The sequence below is a fragment of the Heloderma suspectum genome, chromosome 7, assembly GCF_057233095.1.
Source record: "Heloderma suspectum isolate Gila_16-S chromosome 7, 16-S_ref, whole genome shotgun sequence".
In the NCBI taxonomy this organism is placed as follows: domain Eukaryota; kingdom Metazoa; phylum Chordata; class Lepidosauria; order Squamata; family Helodermatidae; genus Heloderma; species Heloderma suspectum.
This window is the reverse complement of record NC_139464.1, coordinates 112,633,971-112,658,542: the sequence shown is the minus strand read 5'-3', so window position 1 is coordinate 112,658,542 and position 24,572 is coordinate 112,633,971. Positions and strand designations below refer to the sequence as shown.

The 24,572-nt window shown below is 44.5% G+C and overlaps 1 protein-coding gene across 2 annotated transcripts in view; it reads right to left on the bottom strand.

Moving 5' to 3' along the window:
- CAMK1D (calcium/calmodulin dependent protein kinase ID) overlaps positions 1-24,572 on the bottom strand; it is a 300,742-nt gene that overhangs the window by 144,477 nt on the left and 131,693 nt on the right. For both annotated transcript variants that reach the window (XM_084811563.1, XM_084811564.1), the window contains exon 2: positions 20,888-21,019. In XM_084811563.1, the coding sequence (XP_084667689.1) occupies positions 20,888-21,019 (132 nt within the window). The remainder of the gene's footprint in view (positions 1-20,887; positions 21,020-24,572) is intronic.

Sequence of the window (24,572 nt, the reverse complement as noted above, 5' to 3'; positions counted from 1 at the left end):
ATGGAACCAATGACCTAGGGAGGTGGTGGGCTCTCCCACACTGGAGGCATTCAAGATGAGGCTGGACAGCCATCTGTCAGGGATGCTCTGACGGATTCCTGCACTGAGCAGGGGGTTGGACTTGATGGCCTTGTAGGCCCCTTCCAACCCTACTATTCTATGATTCTATGAAGACCCAACAACGGTTTTGGTTTTGGATCTCAGTCCACATAGGCCTCCTCAGCCTGGTATTCATAGTGCTAAAAGACTTCCAGTCGTAAGAACATTCTCCGTCTTAGTTTGCTATACAACTTTCACGCCTTTTCTCCACTAGATGGCAACAAACATGAAACATTCAGAACATTATAATTATAATGAGTTTCGGTGGCGGAAACAACATCACATACTCCTGTTTTAAAGAAAGGGGGCTGAAGAGTACAGAGGTAAGGCAGAGCTTCCTAAATGAATCCTATAGGAACGATATAATATAAACACTGTTTGTGTGAAAATGGAGATTCAAAAGTACAGACCTTTTGCTGAAACCAGGTCTAATTTAAAACCCATTTTCCCATCTGCTCCAGACTTTGCCTTTTTTCTTGTCAGTTTCGCCTCCATTATATAGTGTCCTAATCAATATTAATTAAAGTAAATTGCCCAAAGGTCTTGCTAAATCACGGTCCTGCTCAGATCCCCTACATACTGTTCAAGCTTTGCAACTCACTTCCATGTTAATTAAGGAAACTTTACTAGCCTGAATCTGGGGGGTGTTTCCACAACAACAGAAGAAGCGAATGGATTTTTTAAAAAAAGGAACCAGCTTTGCTGAGCTTTGGTCCATGCAGGGCTCCGCGAGCAAGTGCTCTGTACCAGTAAAAATCGCTTCACAGAACATACTTCTGGGTAGGGGTGGGAGTGAACGTCATCTGACTGGCAGGGGCTGCTCAACCAATAAGAGAGGATCCCACCTCTCCCCCCCCCTTTCCCCTGAAGCTCCAGATGCATCTGCTTCAGGAGCAGGCCCCACTGAGCACAATGCGAGTTCTCCCAAGTCTCTCACACATATGCTTGTGCTGGGAAGGGTGGGGGGAAACAGGGATGGGAAACCAGCCCTCTTTCCAACCCGATGCTGTGGAGGATCTCTGTAACAAAGGTGCGAAGTAGTTACTTCCTAAGGCAATGAACCAAACAACGGAGAATTGGAGCCTTGAGATCGGACTTCAGAGCATTTAGGGATTTTGTGCTTTAAACCGTGCCATTTCAATTGAGGGGGACCTCTGTAAATTCTGATGTGGGAATTCACTGAGCACAATGGGAGTTACTTCTGAGTAGACACTAATTGCTTTGTGCAGTGACAAGCAACACAGAGGAAACACCCCTTGACCGGGGCCAGGGTGAAAGGCACACCCCTGGGCAGGGCTAGCATACCCAAGGGTTGGGGCAGGGCACACAACAGCTATACCATGGAGAACTGGACTTAGGGAAAGAAAGCTATACCACGGAGAACTCGACTTACTTGACTTTAAGCAGTCTCAGGAAATCTGGGTTTTCCCTGATAAGCTCCAGAGTGGCTGCTGGATGGCCACGACATCATGTATCCCTAACGAACCTCCACACGCAGCCAGCTTGGAGTAAATCGCACATGGAGACACGCTACAGGAGTCTGACGTTGCCCAGGCATCTACCTACTCAGGTTTGACCAGGTTCCATAGTGGCATTTAATGATCTCCTTAATTAAATCCTTTGCCTGAAAACTGATTGAGAAACTGCAGAGATTAGACTTTGCCAACATGGTAGAACAATGTGTCTATCTATTGTCTTAAAATATTGGATTCTATGGCCATGTGACTTATATCCATGGTTAGGTTCCTTAGCATGTTTTTAATTAAGAGGAAAATTGGGGCCCTTCCGATCCTCAGCTCATTCCCAGTGATCAGCTGAGGCGTGGAGAGGGCCCAGTCCAACTCTGAAATGAGCTGCCAGCTTGAGGGGCACTCCTCAAGCCCATGACTCCATCAGGAGCCAAGCCCTGAACTGGCTTCACCTATCCCTCAGTTTCACAACTGCAGAAGGTAAGGGGCATGCAAAGCCCTGAGCTGGTACTTCCAGGAGCGATGCCTCTAGCTGGCTTTACCAGCCATAAGCTGGCTTTGCCCATCCCTCGCCATCCCCAACCTGAGAGGGCAAAGGGCACAAGCCAGCAAAGCCCTGAGCTGGTGCTTCAAGGAGCAGCTCCTTGAGAAGCAGCCTTAGTCTGGAGCTGGTTTTGCTCCCCCCTTGCCTTTCCCAATTGGGAATTGAAAAAGGCAAGGAGGGATCGAAGCCATGGGCTGGCTTCACCCATCCCTCGCTTTCCCAGGAAAGATGAGGAAGAGGTGAAGACCTGAACCAACTTCACCCTCCCAGATGAGGGAAATCAAGGGGCAGGTGAAGCCCTGAGCCAGTGCCTTGAGGAGCAGCTCCTCAAGGCACGGGATCAGTCTGGAGTTAGATCTGCTTCCCTCTTGCCTTCTCTAATCAGGCAAAACCAACAGGCAAAACTAACTGAACCCAGTCAGCAACTGCTCTCCCTTCTCCAGAAGGGCTGGGGCCTCATGTGAGGCCTTTGCAGGCTGGATGGTGAGGCTGGACAGGCTGGATTCAGCCTACAGTCTGGAGGTTCCCTCTTCCTGATTTAGACTTTGGAGCTTAAAGTGATACATCCTAACAGGCATATCAGAATGATGCTGTCTTGAGTACATTCATAAATGGGCTATCTCAGACTGATGGCTTATTTCTTACATTTCTGATGTACTTTTGTGAAGCTTACATTCCTAACGTATCATTATAAATAAGGTGCGTTGCTAAAACAGGCGACAGACTGGCATCTGAAGAACAGGGGTATCCAGCCGGTGATTTGCAGACCAGATCCACACTCTGAACAGCTTTGTCCGGCCCTGCCAAATGCTAAGCAAGTTGCTGTAAAACCATATTGCTCACACTTTCACTTATAAGGAAAAGAAACAGAGGCTCTCCCATGTGTATTTCATATCAATGTCCTATCGCTGTATCCTGCCAGTTCTGGAAGGGCAAATGACCATTCCCAAATCTGCAGACGATACCCATAATAGAGCTTAACTAACAGCCTAATGTTTTCTGTGGGTCCAAGGTAGGGATGAGCAGGGACCCACAAACCCAGAAAAGCATTGCTATTCATATCATTTAGCTTCCAATACCATTTCTCAGATGTTTCTTCCAAGCAGGAGCTTCTAAATTCACTCAAAAGTCCACCTTAAGCTATATTCAGTGGTGACTCCACTTATTAAAAAGAAAGCCTGCAAAAGAGGAAAAGGTGGGGATTCTTTAAGACAAGGTCCTGGATGTTTGCATGAAGATGGTGCCTAAACCACCTTCAAGAAACCAAGAGAATGTAGCCACTGTATTTCTCACACGATTTCTCCATCACTCCACTTACTTACATTGCCTGCTGCAGGGCAGAATTAATATTATGTTGGCCAAAGAACATGGTCAGATGGCTTTATGGGATGAGAAGGGAGAGGAGCAGGCATAGCGGCTCCATCCTCTCTTGGATCCTCAGAGCACTGAAACATATAGTCCATGGATGGGGAACCTTTTTTTATGAAGGCCCATGGGGGGGGGGGCATTGCTGATAGTGGGTGGAGCCAGAGCCAAAATGGGCAGAGTCTGCAGCAATGCTGTGACAAATCCTGCCCCCACCCCGCGCTGCAAGAACATATCTCTGAACAAAGAATATGCCCAAGTATGGTGAGGTACCTTTAGACACTAAAATCTACATTTCTACACATTCTAGGCTGACTCTTGCCCTTCACCTCCCCCCATGACTCACCCTTGGGTTAACTAGGTTAACCCCTGGAATCCCCTGGTGGACTTATGATCAGGTCCTCCCCAGGTATTGATTGGTCAGTTTGAATTTCCCTCTCTGGGAGTTGCCCAGCACACACTGAAAGACATTTGCTCTTCGAGACCTTTTGCCTCTGACTGGCTGCCAAAGAGGCAAGACACGACTAAGGAGCCCTAGATGGGCCTCATCCCTCCCCTCCACCCCACTGTAAACTGCTTTAGCGAGTTACCCTTAGGATCCTGATAAGTAAGTTTTAGGGAACTAGTTGAGGTTTCATTTTATTTTGAAAGCAACTGACTATTTCTGAATTTCGCTCTGCTATGTTCTTTAATGAATATACTCAATTGAAAACCGATTTCGTTATTTTGCCAGGCCCGAAGGTTGGCCTTATCCATGCGTTGGACTGCTTGGCAAACATGCTGACCTGGTTCGAAGGGGTTTAAAGGAAGTTCTGGAAAGGGGGCGTATCCTTCTTCATAAGTGTAAATGCCTGGATACTCACGTGCCCAGGCTAAGAGTCATTATTGAGCAAGCGTGTGCTGATGGCCACATGAAATTAGGCCGAGGGCCATATGTGCTCCTTAGGCTGCAGTTTCCCCACCCCAGATATAAATGCTAGCTGCAATCCAGCTAGGAGTTACACACTTAAACACACAGAAATAAAAGAGCTTAAGAGTGCTTATCTGTCAGTTGAATTCAACTCACAGGTGAGGACTTGCAACCCTAGCAACTATCTTACTACAGATCAGCAAGGCAGTTTTCCCAAAAGCTACTGTGAAGACAAAGGCAAACTTGCAAAAACTGCTTCTCATAGCCTGGTACCCTAAATTCAATCTGTCAGCTCCATCTCACCACAGGTAAGTTACTTGGCGACTTCAAACCTGCCACCAGTGTTTCCACACTCATCATCAGCTTGGGAAACATATTCCATGGAAATAATTTTAATCATCTCCCTGGGGACGGGGAAACCTCCCACATCAGCTGGGAAAAGGAGCAGCACAAATCCATTTTCTCCCCTGGAGAGACATGGCAGTGCTGCAGTTCCTCCTAATTTGACAAAATGGCTGCCTTGCCAATTCTTTGCTAAGTTAATGAGACTCTCCTTTCCTTCACAAAACTACAGATATAAATCTGTCTTCAATTCTACTGAGCCAGTGAATACAACAGATGTCACCATGGAGACTTCAACCTTGCAAGATGTCCACATATCAGGGAGGCTGCATAACGTTTAGAGCTTGTGAGGTATGCAAAACTTTTGGTATCATGAAATCCACATAAACCTTGCTTGTTAAACTTTCCTACTAATGCAATGAGTGTGCAAAGACATTTACAGAAATCGATCCCCTAGTATAAGCAAAAAGACAACTTTCATCTGAGAAGGTGCAAAGGCTTCAGTAGGTTCAGCTATTGAGGAAATTATTTCTTCACAAAATGTATAATTATGTTCTGGAAATCACTACCACAAGATGTGGCTTTAAAGCTGAAACACCCGGTCAGCAGAGCCACCTTATGATACTGGTCTGGACTGTACCACTTCAGATTGTAGATGGAGGGATCAAGCGTTTGAATGCTACCCCCTATTTAAAAAAAGCAACAACCTCAAATCCTCCCTACCCATTCAAAATTAGCACGTGAGAGAGAAGCCCTTCTTTTCTATACTGGCGAAGTGTTCAGATATACTGTCAGCCACTTTTACAGGGCAATCCTAGGTATGTCTACTCAGAAGTAAGTCCCACTGAGTTCAATGAAACTTACTCCCAGGTAAGTGTGTATAGCATTGAAGCCTTAATGTACAGTGCTATACTATGACATCAGGTTCATCATATGAGCCTGCTACTTGGGTTTTACCTTGGTGTTCAGTCATGCCAGCCACATGACCACGGAAGTGTCTTCGGACAGCGCTGGCTCTTCGGCTTAGAAATGGAGATGAGCACCACACCAGTCGTGTCCGACACCCCAGAGTCGGACACGACTGGTTGGGGACACCTTTACCTTTTTATATTAACGATGATATATAAAAATGGAATCTTACTCTTCAGTGACAGTATGACTCCAACAGCACAATCCGATGCAAGTCTACTCAGAAGTAATGTTGGGCAATGGGACTTCCTACCAGGTAAGCATGCATAAGATTACAGCTTTAGTCCAGAAGCTAAAGGAAAACAACAGGGGGTGGCTGTCCCCATCATGTTCTGCTTATGAACTGTAGAAATATAAAGTGCCCCAGGGTAGCATTTGGAAGAGAGAAGTGGTAGGCAGGGTTAACTGAGTACCCTTCTCCCAAGTGCTGATTGTCCCATCCAAGTGAGATTGATCTATATTTGCCTTATGAGGGAAACACAGAGATTTCCTCATAATGTGTAATTTCACCCTGTCCTTGGCTGGTTCTTGTCAACTATCCTGCATTTCACCTGAACCTGATCTGTACAGAAAACTACTTCCCTCTATGGTTACAATTTCTGTGTAACTTTAAAACAGCATATAGTGAATGTTTCTTGAAATGCTGAGTATAAATAGTGCATGAGATCATTTTCTAAACTTAATATAGCAACCTGCTTTTACTTTTTCAGGCATATTATCTAATTAAACTTATCAACATTTACACTAAACAGACACACTGCTGTCTTGTTTAACTCACTTAAGCAACACTATTTTAACAAGATATCAGAAGTTATCAGAGTATTATTTATAAGTGATTGCTTTTTGAAACCCAATTGTTTTGGTTAAAGAAATTATTGGTGCTTCTTTTGTTGTCTCTTTATTGCAGAGGCTAGAATATCTAGTACCCTGAAAACCATGGAAAATAAATAAAGGTAAAGGTGTCCCCAACCAGTCATGTCCAACTCTAGGGTGTGGTGCTCATCTCCATTTCTAAGCCGAAGAGCCAGCGCTGTCCGAAGACACTTCCGTGGCCATGTGGCCGGCATGACTGAACACCAAGGTGCACGGAACGCTGTTACCTTTCCCGCCGAGGCGGCACCTATTTATCTACATGCAATTTCTTGCTTTCGAACTGCTAGGTTGGCAGGAGCTGGGACTGAAGACGGGAACTCACTCTGTCACGCAGCACTCAGGTCTCGAACTGCTGTCCTGCCGACCTTCCGGTCTGCAGTTCAGCATCTTAACCACTAAGCCACTGCGGCCATACCAAACTATATACCAAATATAAATATATACCAAATATAAATACCAAACGATAAACTTAAGTGATTTCTTGATAAATGATGTGATTAGTTTAATTGATCAGACAGTTCTGCTAAAGCAGTGATTATTAAAGAATATTTAAACAGACACACATATCTGTCATGAAATCGTCAATTAATTAATGAACAATATCGATGCATGCAATACAATTTATCTGAAACACGCAGGCCACTGCATTTAACTTTCCCACTGAAAATCAACAGGACTTGATGATTACACCAGAACATGAAGGCTGTTATATGCCAACAGCAGGGCATAAGAGAATCTGACTAGAGACAGGAGAGATGGATATAGTTTGCCATGCAGATGCTGAAATTCTATCTCTACTTCATCTTCCAATTTAGAAAATATTAAGAAGCAAGTCATGCCAGCTTTCTAAGTACCTTTTGTAGTACATTTTCATAAAGACATTCTGTGCTGTAGCCTTCCTCAGTCTGGAAGATCTGTTGTACTGCAACTTCCAGCATTCCCAGCCAGGCACCATAGGATAGTCAATCAGAGGTTTTTCCCTCTGTTATGGCTTTATGACGCTGACGCAAGCCTGTATACACTGATTCTGCACCTATCAAACAGAAGTCACCCTGATGGGCCTGTAGCAAAGAGGGGGCTGGAAAACACGGGTGCCCCTCTCTTGCTGCATAGCAGCTTGCGAGAGGGACAGTGTACAGCGATGGGCAGTATGTGTCTGTGCTTAACCCTGCATGAGCTGAGCGCTGGGTAGCTGAAGGAGTGCTCCCTCTCAAATATTCCCTCTCCTGCCTTAAGATTTGTAAGAGAAGGCCTGTTACGTGTGCCCCCACCTTCTGAGATGTCACATGTGGTTACAGCACCAAAAGGGATTAGAAAAAACAGCTGTAAGGCTGAAAACCAAAATAAAAAAAGGAACAGCTCCACCAATTGAATTCCCAACACGTTTCAACATGAGTCTGTATCAAGGGAAAAACTCTTTTCTGGAGGAGTCCCTCTCCTTTACTTCTTCCAAAGAATCCCCCAGAAAAGTCTTTAAAAGTTTTTCCCCTGATAAAGACCTGTGTCGAAATGGGTTGGGAATTGAACTGGTGCAGCTGTTCCTTTTTTGACTTTGTGTCACATGTGGTCACCCAGCAGAAGAGCTTTAGCACTGTGGCACCCGCCCTTGGAAATACCTTGCCAAGAGAACTTTGGCTAACTACTCCCTCCCTGCATTTAGAACATCTTCCTTTTTCTTTTCTTTTTTAAAAGGAAGGCTTATGTTCTTGAAGGCCTAAGCCTCGACAGAAGACAGGGGCAAGACATTATTAAGGAGGTAGAAATCGCTTAATGCTAAATATAATTGTAGTCATGGAACACATTGATTTTTTGTGAAATGAGGATTCATACATTGTTCCGCTGAACTTACCACATCGCTCGCTGACACTGATGCATTGTTTTACTGACATCACTATGTTGTTTGGATAATTTCAGAACTGTAGGATAGCATCCCTGTATACCGGCTCTGCTGAGGAACAGTTAGCAGAGAGACACCTCTAAGCAAGGTCTATGTAATTGTGTTAGTTGTGTTGATTTACAACAAGGAGTCCCCTGGTCAGTCGATTGCAGGACGCTCTAACTGTTCCATTAGGGAAGCCCTGCCCTACACTGACCAGAAAGGTGGAGGTCTCACTTCCACCTGAAGACTGGAGGCGCTGGCCATCCCCCTTTACTGAAAGCGTCAAGCAAGTGTGTACAGCGAGCCCTGTTGCAGTAAGAGCCTCACAAGCAAATTTATTGTAGCTGGAGCCTTGTGGGCAGGTTTATTGCACCAAGACCTTTGGGTGATTTGTTGTATTGATGAATAAAACAGAGTTGCATCTTTTCCCTTTTGTGGTCTGCATTCCTGCTCCCAATTACATGGTCTCGTTAACCCTTAAGCTGAGGTGTGTCAGTGCTTACAATCCAACTATTTTACTGGAGCTGACCAGTTTATTGTTTTTGGTCTTGTTTAATTTCTGTATGCATTTTAACACAGCTTGTGTTTTTTTGTGGGGGCTTCGATCTTTACCAGGAAGAAGAGTTTTAAATAAATACATAAATAAATAACCCATCATCCTTCTGTTGCTTTTCCCCTTCAAACTACTTCCCAGCTGCCTTCCTCCACTTCTCATGGCAAACACCCATCTTGGAGAAAAGCTTCTGTGGATGGGGTTTACAAGGGTAAGACGGAGAGCAGAGTTTGGGCTAAGCACTCACAGCCACCATGTCTTCCCTACAAACTGGCCCATCACACTGCACCACAGCATCCACGGCGGAAAGAGTTCCTAGACCTGTGACTGCTGTTGGCTATGGAGTTTTCCCCTGAAAAGGTGCTCGGGTGGAAGGGCTGAAAACCTAACCTGACAATATCTTAAAGTAGCTATTTCAAAAGCAGCTGTTTCTGCAGTGTTGTGCTAGATTATCCTAACCACAGGTCTGAGCAACTGTTGTCACTATTATAACCCACGCTACCTTGCGGGAAATTTTCTTCTTTAAAACAGGGCTTGCCTAACCTTCAGAGAATCATTGCATAACAGATGTTTAATAGATCATGACTTTAAAAATGTGTGTGTTAAACATATAGCTCCCCGTCATGAACTGCCATTTTAAAATACAGAAAGACAGAAAGAAGCATTGCCAGAATCACCACATACTGAACAGCTGATGCCACCAACATCTCAGCAAAATTGCAAAAGAAACATTGCATTGAATCAAGGAGTTTTGGTCAGCTTCTCTGAGTCTGTTTCTATTTAAAACTCCTATACTTAAAGAATATGGGATCTTCATCCCACAGTGAAATGTAAGTCAATATGAACCTTTAATAAAAACCAGTGGAGGCTGATGGCGCCGATGTCAGAGTGAATCTGCTCTGGGTTTCATTCAGAACCAGTCAGAACTCTAAAGGAGCTATCCAAATGGAGTCAACACCTTGGATAGTTTCTTTAGAGTTCTGACTGGTCCTGACTAGGGATGGGCAGATTCCCCACCTGTCGTTCCGCAGGTACGGAATCCACCTGTGGGGGGAGGCAGTCCGTCCCTCCCCCTGGAATCCGTCCAGGGTGGCTCCACTCCGCATCGATCCTGTGGAGCCAGCTGCCAGCTCCACATCGCTGATGAATTTCGTCGATGCGGGCGGGCAGCCGGCAGCCATTGCCGTATCTCTGTATAAGTAAGTCTCCGGACGCAAATGGCGTAGTGGGCGCCATTTGCGGCTGTAAAGCTGGAGGATTAACCTAAATGGCTGCCGGCCTTATCAACTTTCGCCCGCGATGCGGAGCAGGCGGCCAGCTCCACAGGATCGACGTCGAGAGAGATCCGACCTGGACAGATTCCACGGGGAGGAGGAGGTGGGTGGTCCGTTCCACCACAGACTCTGGGGGGCCGGATTCTTTAGAGTCTGGCCTCATTGGAGTCCGTGGCAGAATTCTCCCCCATCCCTAGTCCTTACTGAAACCCAGAATGGATTCACAGCCCCACTGACATTGGAGCCACCAGCCTCCACTGATAAAAAACCATACAAGTCTTTCAGGCACCTACAGCTGATGAAATACTTTGCCTGGTTCAAAGACACAGTGCAGCCCAGTTCACACATAACTTTTTCCCCACGGGAAGGGAGAGGGCCACACAGGCATCCGAGACGTGCAGCAAGTTGAAAATTCTCCCTGGAATGTAATGGCTGAACAGGCTCAGTAATCCAGACAAGTTGTAACAAGTGGATCTGTATTCAAGCTTTCAAGGAAAGCAATTACTTATAATACAACAAATAGATAGTTCCTGCGTTCCTTCCTGAGGGATCATATATAATCATCACTACATTTGTAAATGGCAAATTATAGACTAAATAGTTTCACGATGGTTTTGGCTATATCTGGATAAAACAATCTTGTGACTGGCTAATCTTGTGGGCTGCCAAGTGCTGGACAGCCTCCCTCTCCTTGCAGCCCCAGTAAGCAGCAAAGACACTTGTATCAGGCTGGTAAGGGCTGGTAGGCTGCATTTGGTTAATGGGCCTCAAATGGTGAAGGCCTCATCTATGTCAGAGGAGGCATATTACCTAGCAGAACAGCCAAGAGGCCTGGGGTAAGGAGTGACTATAGCTTGTGGTTTGCTGGAGCCTTTCCTTCTGAGCACAGATAACAGAGCAAGACCTGATCATTACACTTGCTTTACTGCTTGTTATCTGTATACTTGCAAAATAACCATCACAATGGCGGGCAGGCTGGAGGGATGGCGTGCATATCGCAAGGACCCCAGGGGGACCAGCTACACATTTCCTGTCAATGAGAGTTGGAGACTGGGTCTTATCCATAGCAATGAATGCATATGAAATGCATATATACGAAAATACATGTGAAAGAAGGATCCTGGCCACCAGGACCAGCCCCAACCTTCCTGCGAGGTAGGACTGCTCAGGACCCGATCCTGGCTCTCCTTCCAAAATAGGACTGGCCAACCCGGCTTTCCAGTCCCCCAAGATACCCAGTAGCCACCCTCCTAAGCCAAGAGACACTGAAATTAGCATCAAGGTTAAGCAGAGAGATCACACCCACTAAAGGTTTATTAAGATCAAAATAAAGGGGTAGAGGGAAAGGGAAGAATGGAATTAGCACGTTACACAAAAGGGTACGAAGCCAAATTACTTAACTATAAACGGAGAGCTTCATGAACGCACACCCAAGCAAAATAATAAATCTACCTGGTCTATCCTTCCATACCTAAGTATGGATCTCCCTGGATAGCAACCAGCAGTCCGCAGGTCCAGAACCCCCAGGATGAAGGTAGACACCATACCGTTACCTCAGCCCGCTTTTAAAGCCCAGCCCTGGCAACCCAGGGCAAGTTGTCCTTCAGCCAGTCACTGGCTTAGCCCCTGGGTGGGCCGCCCTTGCCTCCAAGAAGCTGGAACTCCCCACCAACTCCAGCTGTTAACACTTCCCAATTACCAGGGACTGCTCCTGGCCTTGAGCAAAGGGCTGAGGAGCCTCTAGATAACACCCAATTCTAGGTGGTTACATCAGACATGACTGCCTGGCCTAATCTTATGGTGGAAAACAGGCTGTCATTCTTGACAGTACAACTTACTAGCAACCATACATAGGCTTCAACATAAGTAGACCAGGGGCGTGTTTCCACACTATTGGCTTCACTTTGTCTGCAACTGCGTTGCGATGTTTCCCCAGTCGCATCTTCTCCTTTTCCAGTTTCCACAGTACTTAAGGTCCTGGCTTATCATTGCTGTAGCTTGGGGCTCTGTGCTGTTTTCACTGAGCACTAATTGAATTATTTTCTTGATGGCTGGGTGGAGTCTGAGTTGGACCTGGGTTGGGTCTGATTACCTCATCAGTGTTCCCGCCTCCTCGGCCGTGTTTCCAGGACAATGGAAGGAGAAGCTAATGGAGGAGTACAGGATTTTTAAAAAGAAATCAGCTCTGCTGTGAAGAGAGGCTTTCCCCCTCTCCCCCCTTTCTCCTTTCCCCTGAAAGTCCAGATGCACCTGCATTTCAGGAGCAAGCCTTAATGACCACAATGGAAGTTACTTCTGAGTAGACACACATATGCTTGTGCTGGGAAAGTGGGGGGAGAACACAAAGAGGGAAACTAGACCCCATTTTAACCCAGAGGACCTGGGAGTTACTTCTGACAAGACAGTAATGGGTTTGTTGTGGGAAAAACAGCGAAACCAGCCCCCATTTTAACGCACAGGATCTCTATATGGAAGCTGTGAATGATCCTAAGGCAATGGTCCTAAGGCAATGGACCAAAGCCTCAAGATCGCACCAATGGACCAAAGCCTCAAGATCGCACTTAATCACATTTAAGGAATTGGGCTTAAAAGTGTGCCCTTTCAATTGAGGGGGAATCTCTGTCAGGTCTGATGTAGGCATTCAAAGGCAAGCCTTATTCAGCACAATGCGAGTTACTTCTGAGAAGACGCTAATGGGTTTGTGGTGGGAAAGATAGTAGTAAACACAAAGATGGAATCCAGCCCCCCTTCTAACCTGCAGGATAGCTATAATGAAGCTGCTCAGTACTTTCTTCCTAAGGCAAGTCAGCCTCGCTTGGTCACTTAAACTAAGCATTTGGTCACTTAAACCAAGCATAAGCCAAACGCATTTAAGGAACTGGGCTTTAATGTGTGCCATTTCAATTGAGGGGGAATCTCAGCCTCATCCACCGCAATGGGAGTTACTTCTGAGGAGACACTAATGGGTTTGTTGTGGGAAAGAGACCAAAACCAGCTCCCATTTTAATGCACAGGACCTCTACATGGAAGCTGTGAATGAGTTACGTCCTAAGGCAATGGACCAAAGCCTCAAGATCGCCCTTAATCGCACTTAAGGAACTGGGCTTTGATATGTGCCATGTCAATTGAGGGGCTTCTCTGTTATTTCTGTGGTCATTGAGAGGGCAAGCCTCATTCAGCACAATGGGAGAAAACACCCCTTGACCGGGGTCATGGGCTGTGTTCTAGTGCTTATTTTCAATGATGTTTTAAAAGTTGGTCCCTTGGTATCCTGCTCCAAAATGGTGATGAAACTTTCGGAAAACAGGGAAGGAAAGGGTTGGGTCACTGAGGTCAGAGCAACATACCCACAAAGGCTGGGCTACACGCCCCATGGGCAGGACTATGATACTGGACCCAGTGCGATTGTGGAAACAGGTCAGTAATGGAGCCATGGTAAGCCGGAAAAGTCAGACTATAAGCAGTCTCAGAAGAAGAGATTTTTCACGAATAAAATGCGGGGCTGGTACTGAATGGCTGTGATGTCATGGAAACAGAGAAGCCTCACTACGCAGATAGATCGGAGTAAATCACTGGCGGAAACACAGCCCAGATATCCAAATAAGTATCCATTTGAAGGTGGCATCTATATGCCACCCATTCAAATGTTGAAAGCATTATAAGGTCCTCAATCCATTGCATTATAGGAAGTGAATGTTTATCCTTTCAATGTTGCAGTATCAGGCTTTTAGTTGTCAAAACACTAATATTACAACGTTGTGGAGAATCCATTTATGCTGACCATTCATTAATTCCCATGAAGTAGGTAAATAATTTAAAAGACTGTGTACATCAGTGAATAATATTAAAGACTGTTCCTGTACAAAATATATCTGTATAATAACCTTCTCCCAAAAAGAAGCAACTACTGGACATTGCCAAAAGATCTGTCTAAAAGAAGCATCAGCCACACTGCACTGCCAGCAATTACCTGAATTAGATAATCCTTTATTAAAGTGATGTTGAGGTGTCCAATAGACATGGAAAAAAAGATTTTGCTGAATAAGAGATGCAGCCTAAGATCTACAGACATGATACAGATGCCAAAGTGGCGATCCACTGATTAGGAAGAATGGGACAATCCAATTCCCTATTCCATTCTTGCTTAAAACTATGTATATCATATTTATTCAGCAATAACAAGTATTTATAGTCATGGATTGTGGGTCATTTTGCCTGACCAGCCTCAGTGCGCTTCCAATAACAACAGAGACTCTGGTGCCGTAAAAGCGGCTGGGCCAAACCTAGATACTAACAAATGCTGCAATTGCAAGTATTGCCATTCAGCCTTAGCTGGCAAGTCTTATTTGGCGTGCAAGACAGAAAATGACAAAAACTCACCATTGGCACCTGCCAGTTGATGCAAAGTAAAAATCGCCTTATCTGTCCATGTCTACCACAAAAACATTTTCTTATCAATTTTTAGATCTGGATTGCATCATAAAAGTCAATTTAGCATGAGAAAATGGATCAAAGCGTAACTGATGTGACATTATACACCACACATCTCTAAATGTAGAAACTCTGGGAGGAACCCTATGTGGTCTTGTATGTCTAGCACCTAATGCCATCCATTGAGAGAGAGGAACCAGACAAGAAGATTCCAAAAGCGACCAAGGTGGAAGATCTGATGCAGACAAGAAAGACCAAAATTCAGTACGAGTCTGTAGATAAGGCCGATGATACAAGGCAAGACCGGGAAAACCAAATCCACCTTCTCTAATTGGAAATTGCATCCTTCTCAGAGATAATTGTGGCAGAGAGGAACCCCTGCAAAATTTACGAAACTAAGCATCAATTTTCTGAAAATATTTCCCAGGCATAGAGGGCAGATTTTGATTTGACCACAGCAGTGTACCAAAATGTAGCACTTTGCATTCACTCTTACGGGGAAAAGAAAACTCTCACCAAAGAGGTATAGGCAGGGACACCATGGGGTGAGGAGAAAATGCGCTCCCTGCCCCTGCTGATCCCAGCCATTACGAATCTAGCCCACGCCTGTCAGCATAACCCCAGCCTGGGTTCTGCTTCTTGGCCATGCTGCAGTGTAACTGTTCCCACTCCATCCACATGATGGAGGGGCAGATCTATATGTGCACAGAATTCCCACAGGCTGTAGAGGAAGTGGAGAGCCTAAGTACATAAAGCAGGCTTCCCTCTACAGACATGCCCCTCCCCAGTGTGTGGATGGCAGGGCCAGATGGGGCATGATGGCAGGAGTGGGGCCCTGCTCTCCCTCTCTACACGATCACAGTCTCAGGAGGATAAACCTTGAAGGGGGGGCATACAGATGACTTCTCAAAAGGCTACTGAATTAAAACACAATTCCTTCTGCAATTCATTTCCCCTGTACCCCCACAAGATCAATACAGCTGCACAAGAGTTTAAATGCAGTGTTCATCACTGTTTATTTTGGACAAGGTTATCAGAACTTCCCTTTTATTTCAGTTCAGCTGAAAATTCACCAATGGTCCACAGACCGCTTCATCACCGTTTCATATCTACTGCAATAAAGCAGTCACGGTAAATCCCGAAACAGCATAGCTCTCATTAACTGAACCTAGAATATTAAAAGCCCCTTTCCGATGCTACAGTCAGGGCCAGAAATATTGGAACAAGGATAACTGTTTTGGCAGTTAGCTTCAGTACACCACCACATTGAAGTCGAAAGGAAACACACCCAGATGGGAGTGAAGTCAGGACTTTCAGCTGTAATTCAAGGGCTTTGACAAAAGTGGGGCACTAACCATTCAGGAAGTACAGCCAGTGGCATACACACACACCCATCGTTGGTGGTTCTTAAGTAATGGAACAAACCAACATCTTTTCAAGCTTTTGTTGTTGTTGTTGTTGTTGTTCATTCGTTCAGTCGTGTCCGACTCTTCGTGACGCCATGGACCATAGCACGCCAGGCCTTCCTGTCCTGCGCTCTCTCCCGGAGCGTGCTCAAGTTCATATTCATTGCATTGGTGATGCTATCTAGCCATCTCATCCTCTGCCGTCCCCTTCTCCTTTTGCCTTAATACCTGGATGAAAATCCTTTGCAGGCAATGACTGCCTGAAGTCTGGAATCCAAGGACATGACCAAATGCTGAGTTTCCTCCCTCGAGGTGCTTTGCCAGGCCTTTACTGCAGCTGCTTTCAGCTGCTGCTTGTTTGTGGGTCTTTCTGCCTTCAATCTTGTCTTCAGTAAGTGAAAAGCAGGTTCTATTGGGTTGAGATCAGGTGACTGACTTGGCCATTGAAGAACATCCCACTTCTTTGCCTTGAGAAACTCTTGGGTAGCTTTTGCTGTATATTTTGGGTCATTATCCATCTGCAATATGAAGTGGCATTCTATCAGTTTGGCAGCATTCAGCTGAATCTGAGCAGAAAGTATAGCCCTATACACTTCAGAATTCATCCTGTTGCTTTTATCAGCAGTCAGGTCATCAAAAAACACCAGTGACCCGGCTCCATTGGCAGCCATACATGCCCATGCCATAACACTGCCTCCACCATATTTAACAGATGATGTGGTATGCTTTGGATCACGAGCTGTTCCTTTCCTTCTTCATACTTTTCTCTTCCCATCATTCTGGTACAAGTTCATCTTGGTCTCATCAGTCCAAAGAACCTTATTCCAGAACTGGGCAGGCCTTTTTAGGTGTTTGCTGGCAAAGGCTAATCTGGCCTTTCAGTTCTTGAGCGTTACCAGTGGTTTGCACCTTGTTGTGAAGCCTCTGTATTTACATTCATAAAGCCGTCTCTTGACTGTAGATGTTGACAGTGACATGCCTACCTCCGCAAGAGCGTTCTTGACCTGCCTAGATGTTGTGAAAGGGTTCCTCTGCACCATGAGCAGAAGTCTGTGGTCATCCACCTTAGTTGTCTTCCGTGGTCTTCCAGGCCTTTTGCTGTTGCTGAGCTTGCCAGTTAAGTCCTTCTTTTTCAGGATGTTCCAAACTGTTGTGTTGGCCACTCCCACTGCTTTTGCTATCTCTCTGATGGGTTTATTTTGTTTCCTCAGCCTAATGATGGCCTCCTTCACTCACATGGACACCTCTTTGGACTTCATGTTGGGTGTTCCAGTGAACAGCTACCAAATGCAAATGTAACACTCAGAACCACCTCCAGGCCTTTTATCTGCTTGATTGGTCATGGGGTACCCAGGAAACAGGCCACACCTGGCCATGCAGCTGCTTGTCAGCCATTTGTTCCATTACTTATGAGCCACCACCGATGGGTGTGTGTGTATGCCACTGGCTGTACTTCCTGGATGGTTAGTGCCCCACTTTTGTCACACCCCTTGAATTACAGCTGAAAGTCCTAACTTCACTCCCATCTGGGTGTGTTTCCTTTCAACTTCAATGTGGTGATGTACAGAGGCCACCTGCCAAAACAGTTATCCTTGTTCCAATACTTCTGGCCCTGGCTGTATGTGAATGCATGGGAGGAATGGGATTATGCACAACAAACTTTCGTGTATTCATAATAAAATCTGGAAAGAGCCCCAGCACATAAAGATGTATGCACATAGGGTTCTCTAAATGATCAGACCCCCTGAAAATGCAGGGCTCCAAAGTATGTGGAGAAATCCCGTAGTGCAGGGCCAACACGCATACAGCTGTATGTGTGGAGGCTCTTCTTAGACTTAATTATGGAAGTGTGGAGCTTGGGCACCCATAATCCTGCTCTCCTCCCCCCGACACCATATTTATAATCAGTCTCCTGATTATCTATATTCATCATCTTCACTTCAGTGTAACCCTACCCAAACAGCATTCTCATTTATCTAGGCTTCAATTATAAGAACATTTTGGGGTGTCCTTCCTAATATATCCTTTAACTGTTGTTTTTTTTTAATTTACTACCTATACCAAATAAAAAATGGAATCATGATAGTAGTTAAAATAAACATACAAATTACATTTATTATGGATGAAGCTACCTACACTATTTGTTGTGAATTAAGTTACATGATGCACATTATGGCTATCTGAGCATATAGTATTTGCTGTACAGCATACACACTTCTTAGGTCTCCAATATTAAGTATCAAGTATATCTCTGTTGTCTGAAACATGGTTTATTTATTACTCCTGTCTGGTTTCATATTGGACTGAAAGATGTCACAGCAAACAATGGTTTAACACAGTGATGTGGGGTAGCAAATTTTCTAGGAAAATTAAGCTGATTAGTAAAAATAAATACATGCCAATTGTAGATACAATACTAGACAAGCTTGGCTGTTTCAAAGTTTAATGTTTTTTAGGTTATGATCCCTAGCAAGTAAGTGAGAAAGTACATATATGTCAATGATATATATATATATATATATGTATGTATGTATGTGTGTGTGTGTGTGTGTGTGTGTCTCAGATGTGAAGATAAGAGTGAAATGGAATTAATATGTGGTGACAGTGACCCAGTTCACACATGCCAGGCTCATTGTGGGTCATTAAACCCACAATGAGCTGTGCACAGCCACCATTATGAATATTCAACTCCAGATGGAGTTGTGGCTTGTTGTCCAAACCCAGCCACGGTGGGTTATTTGAAGGTTAAAGAACCCGAGGGTTATGTGAGGGTTGTTTAACCTTTGAATAACCCACAGTGGCCAGGTTCGGACAGCATGCCGCAACCTCATTTGGGGTTGCATATTCATAATGGCAGCGGCACATACCTGGCATACACCATGACTCATCATGGGTTAAATAATCCATGGTGAGTCCGATATGTCATGCAAAATGGCCCAGTTAAATTCAAGTGAAGACCCTGCATTGAGCAGGGGGTTGCGCTAGATGATCTCTGAGGCTCCTTCCAACTCTATGATTCTATGATCCTACCACAGTCTCTCTGTATCAAATGGGCCCCTATAGAGGAAGAGAATATTTGCTGAATCTCCCAAGTCTTTACGCATCAGTCCTTCTGGAGCAGCTGCTTAAACCTGTTTTATGTACCCCATGACAGAACGCCCCTGCTTCGAGAAGATCACGATGGGAGAAACCCATTGCGAACACCGATGCTGTGAATGCACTAGCACTTGTACTCATCTATAGCCCAGAAGATACCAGTTGGCTACGCCACTAACACGCTACCAACCACATTCCCAAGCTACATTACAAATTATGGGGAGCTGTTGCACACTGATGCACGTGCAGCCAACTCATGGATATGTGCTGTTGAAGACACAGCCGTAGATACAGATGAAACCAAGATAGGACTGCTTCAATATTTTTCTCCCCATCTCCATTGTAGGGCATAACATCTCATATTTTCCGTTTAAGTAACTGACCTACTTAAATTACAATAGCATAGATTCTGATCTGAAACTAGAGACTCAAGGCTCAGTGAAATGTATGTTGTGAACACCAGCCAACATTCTGCACGGTATGCAGTCACATACTGTTAGAATAAAAAAAGGGTGCTGTCAGTTATTACAGTCCAGGATACAGTCTCATCACTTGCGAGAGCGGATAGTATTTGTATTTACTGTACAGTTGTCCAGGCAGGCGGTTAAGAGTTTTTATTTAGAAGTGAGGCATTTAATGCAGCACTCAGCGTGCCAGCATAGCTGAACATGGCCCTTACTGTAGGCAACAAGCACTCTGCTGACGGCAGAAGGGTACCTACATACCTATGCATCTAAATTTAGCAACCTGTGTTGAGAAATGTTTTGGCTATGCAGACGAGTTTGGCACCTACGTGTCTAGGTCTCAGCTGTAGGAAGAATTTGTGGAAGGAGAAAAAAAGGGGAAATAGTAATGCAATGCTACTATCGTCAAAATTAATTTTAGCAGAGGGCTAGTTTGAGGATGTGATGCAGTGTGTTGGGCCTTGCCCTTTTTCCACATCTCTAAGTAGTTCTCGACACAGTCACATTTTGGAGGAAAGAGGTACAATTAACTGTTATAAAGCTGAAAATGTTCACAGACATTGTATAAAGTGCTCTTAACATCATAGAAAGAAAAAAGAAAGAAAAACTTACAAAAATCTCAATGGAGCTTCACCCAATATAGCCGTCACTTTGCATGGGTGTCATATATTTGTTACTTATGTTACTAGGCATATATGTTAATTTATTATATATTCCCATTCCTATATTTATTGCTCAAGTAAAACAGGCTAAAAGGTGATCTAACTTTGAATTCAAGAAAAAAAAAAACAAATAAATTTGGTGAAAGAACTGGTAATTCACAATGGCGGCATTTACATACACAAACTGCCACAGCTTGCAATAATTTTTTTAAAAACTTATAGTACAATATAACTTGTTTTATTACAGGAGTTAGAATATACAAAACTGCAATTCCATCTTCTGCATTAGCGATGAGCAAATCACCACCACCTCAGTTCACTTTGTAACTGGGCTCAGCGAAATGAGCTATTTGTTTTCCAAGAAAAAAGAAAGAAAAGGAAAATAGTTAAGTTTATTCTGAGCTAATTGCAAATCAGAACAGGGCTCCATCATGCCCCTGCAGTGGGGTCTGACCCTCCTCCCCTATCTTGATCCCCATAACAGGGTCCAGAGGGCAATCCCAATCATCCTATTCAGACCAACATCGTGAAAGAACATGCTTCATACTTACTTTCTGAGAACTGCAATTTCATTCTCTATGCTGCTTTCCTTCCCTTTCAGGGCTTTCTTTGGGATGCACTTGACTGCAAATAGTTTTCCAGTAGTCCTGTTTTCAGCCAAAACTACTTCAGAGAATGCACCACTGGGAAAAAAATAAAGGAAAATACGTATTTCAGAGTGTATTCCCTTGGGAGCTGCTATTCCGCAGTGGAAGTACTCAGAATTACTATTCACATTTTTCATACACTCATAGTTTGATCTTATGGTCTGCTCTGCCAATATTTTTTTAACTGGATGGGATCAAGGGCTCCTGAAGCAGTGCGATGGCATGAGCTTTCATGTTGTACCAGTGCAGCAAAACACCCAAGATGTTTGTATGAATCCAATCTGAGTGAAGAAGGAATATGATCTGTGATAGAATGGAGCAAGGGCAACATTGAGAGCAATTTTACCCAGAGGATTAAGGATCCTGCTTGGATCGGTGCAATGCTGCCAGCACAAACTGTGTATTAACTGCCAAGAGACCCGCTCCCCTAGGGAGACCAGAGTATGCCACCCAGGAAGAGGATACTTGCCACACTTACACTGGGGCCAATTCTAGTGCTGCAGCCAAAGGTCCCAACTGGTTCGTTTTCCGTAAAAGAAATGTGTGTATTTACATGCAGCGGGAGCACTCCAGAAACAGGATAAGCGTACTTTAGCTCTATTTAAAGGTTAATAAGTCAGCGGGTCTTAACAGACAAACGGCCATGCCATAAACATGTTTATACGGAAGTCCAATGGAATTTAATATGAAATAGAGCAAACGTACATAACATAGTGGTGCATACATAGCTTTGAGTGGGGGGGTTGTGCCAAATACTAGTATGTGTGTGCATGTGTGTGGGGGGGGAATGTTAACAATTCCTGCCTTTCTGCCCTTGTAATCGCGCTTCCCAGCCACTTTTCTCTCAGGTGGGCTCAAGACTGAAATAAGCCAGTTGCAGGGTGGAAAGAAGTGGAAGCAGAAGGGTTTTGCATCCCAGCTGCTGCTATTCAATTTGAAATCACCCCACCCACCCTATCACATTACTGAATATATAAAATGTACTATCCTTATTATGTGTTATTATACTTGAAAATAATTTCCACTGAATCAATGGGACTTACTCACAAGTAAGTGTGCATGAGACTGCAAACTTAATTTCTCTGGTGTGCATCCATGAAGTTGTACCCCAGACACTAAATTATGCAGCCAATTTATATTCTAGCTGCCATGCTGAACTGTATTCTGAGTCCTCACACATTCATACGTTCTTCAGATAACCCAAAAATATGCACAGACAGGCAGAGACAGGCATATATGCACAGACACCTTTGCACAGAAATTTCTTCCAGTCATGGCTCAGCACTCTCACAATGCTGGTAAATGTTTCTGAATAAATCTGGTATCAGGTGCCTGGAACAGACAGTGGGAGTTTGTGGTACACCTAGGCTGGAGCACAGTGACCTGATGCCTGGGTTGTGACATACTCCTCTCTGCTTGGCCTCTCCTGGCCTCCTCCCTGGTAGACCCAAGGTAAAAACTACATTGAAGCACAGAGGGCTGCATATATACTATCAGATGCACCACAGAGGTCAAAGTCAACCCTTCGGAGTTGACTTTCATCACACTTCCCAAAGATGTTGGCCATCACAGCCTTGTATGATATGGTCCGTAGGTATGCTCCAGTGTTACCAGAGCAGCCTTGCACATAAGTCCACAAAAATTGCCACCTACTAAATCCTGCCTGCCTGCCCACTTTCATATGCCTATGCTAGTCATTTGTACCACATGGACAGCCTGAAAGTAAAGGAACAGCTCTTCTTCCACTATACAAAATGTTCTCTATATAGGTCACCTGGAGGAAATTCTTACATGACTCCTATCAGAGTGCAAGACTCTCAGATGTACACTTTAACCTGTGGTTAGCCAAACTGGCTAAAATGTTTGCTATATTTTAGTTATTGACGTGAATTGCATCCAGGCCTCTTTTTAAATTTAAAATGTTAACTTAGATTTTTATAAATACTTGCTGGTACTCGTTTCCTAAGCCTATTTATATTTGTGAGAACCTGTAAGGGATTTTCTTTTCAAGATTAAGCTTTGCCCTTCTCAATTCACACAGTTCTAGTGACACAACAGAAGTCTGCAATCTTGCAGTTACTTCCTTGGAAGCATTTGGCTTGAATGAATCATCAAGTGAGCAAGAGCGTGACTGAATTGAGGAAGAGAACAAGAAAAGGGAGTGGTGATTAGGTAAAATAGTCCTTTCACTTACATGGGCCTGAATTGTAGTTTTATTTCTTTGTATCTGTTGTCAAGACTATGAGTCATAAACATCATTTAAATGTGGGGTGGGCACCTTGTGGCCCTCCAGACGTAGTTGGGTTGCAATTCCCTAATCAGCCTAGCCAATGGTGAGGTTTGATAGCAGTTGCTGCCCGACAACATCTGGAGGGCTACAAGATGCCCACCCCAATTATAAATTATAATCATATTTCAAAAGCAAAAAACCCAAGAAAATAGCCAGCACAATTTTTCATATTTCTGGCAATCAACTATGTTACTGTTGAAGTATCATGCAGCACAATCTTAAGCAAGTCTGATGTAAGCCCCACTGAGTTCAATGGGACTTACTCCCTGGTAAGTGTGCTTATGATATGCACATTTGCTTGGGAGCAAGTCCTATTGAGCTCATTGAGGGAGACTTCTGATTAAGTATCCACAGGATCATAGAATCATGGGGTTGGAAGGGGCCTACAAGACCATCAACTCCAACCCCCTGCTCAGTGCAGGAAGCCTAATTCCCAGGCAGTCTCCCATCCAAGTACTAACCAGGGCTGGCCCTGCTGAGCTTCTGAGGCTGCATGTATCTGAAATTTTTGCCACAGCAAATTAAAAAGAAGCCACTCATACAGTTCTGCTATTATTATGCCACCTAAGAAGTATTCCGTTTTTCATGGAGTTATCCAGGAATCACCCCATCATGCCCCCTGAAGCAGCAGAGGATAAGTCTGGTTCATCTTCTCTGTGACAGCCCTTCAGACAGTTGAAGTCACCTATCATGTCTCGCTTGAATCCTCTCATCGCCAGTTAGCTCATAAGGTAGCTCTTATGTCTCTACAGATGGGTCTACTGAACAAGCAGTGGGAGAGATGGCATGCCATTACACCCCCACAAATGTGCCTTAACTAGTAAGAAGCTTTTCTAAATAAACCATCTCATGGTAAGTGGGCGGAAACAGTTGGAATGTAGCTAGAAAAGGGGGAAAAAGTCTTAGTTTTTGCAGCGGCCTGATTTGAATGGGCCCAGGACACTTAATGTGAACCATGCAAAGTCCTACAGGGAAAACAATAAAAGCTTTCTCAGTCAACTGAACTGACCCTCTCATCTTCCTCACAAACATCAGAGTAGCTAGCTATGGTTCTGACAAAATTCACTAGCTGTATAACAATAGCATCTGTAACTTCAATTCATTTATCACACACACTTCTATCCCCCCATGCACTCCCCCTTCAGAGTAGCATATGCAGGACCTCCCAAGCAGTTGCCTATCCAGGCACTGACCAAGCTGGGACCTACTTAACTTTAACAATGTCACACAGCCTTCCCCAACCTGTTGCCATGCTGCCTGAAGATGATGGGATCTGTACTACACCACCTGTCTGGAGGG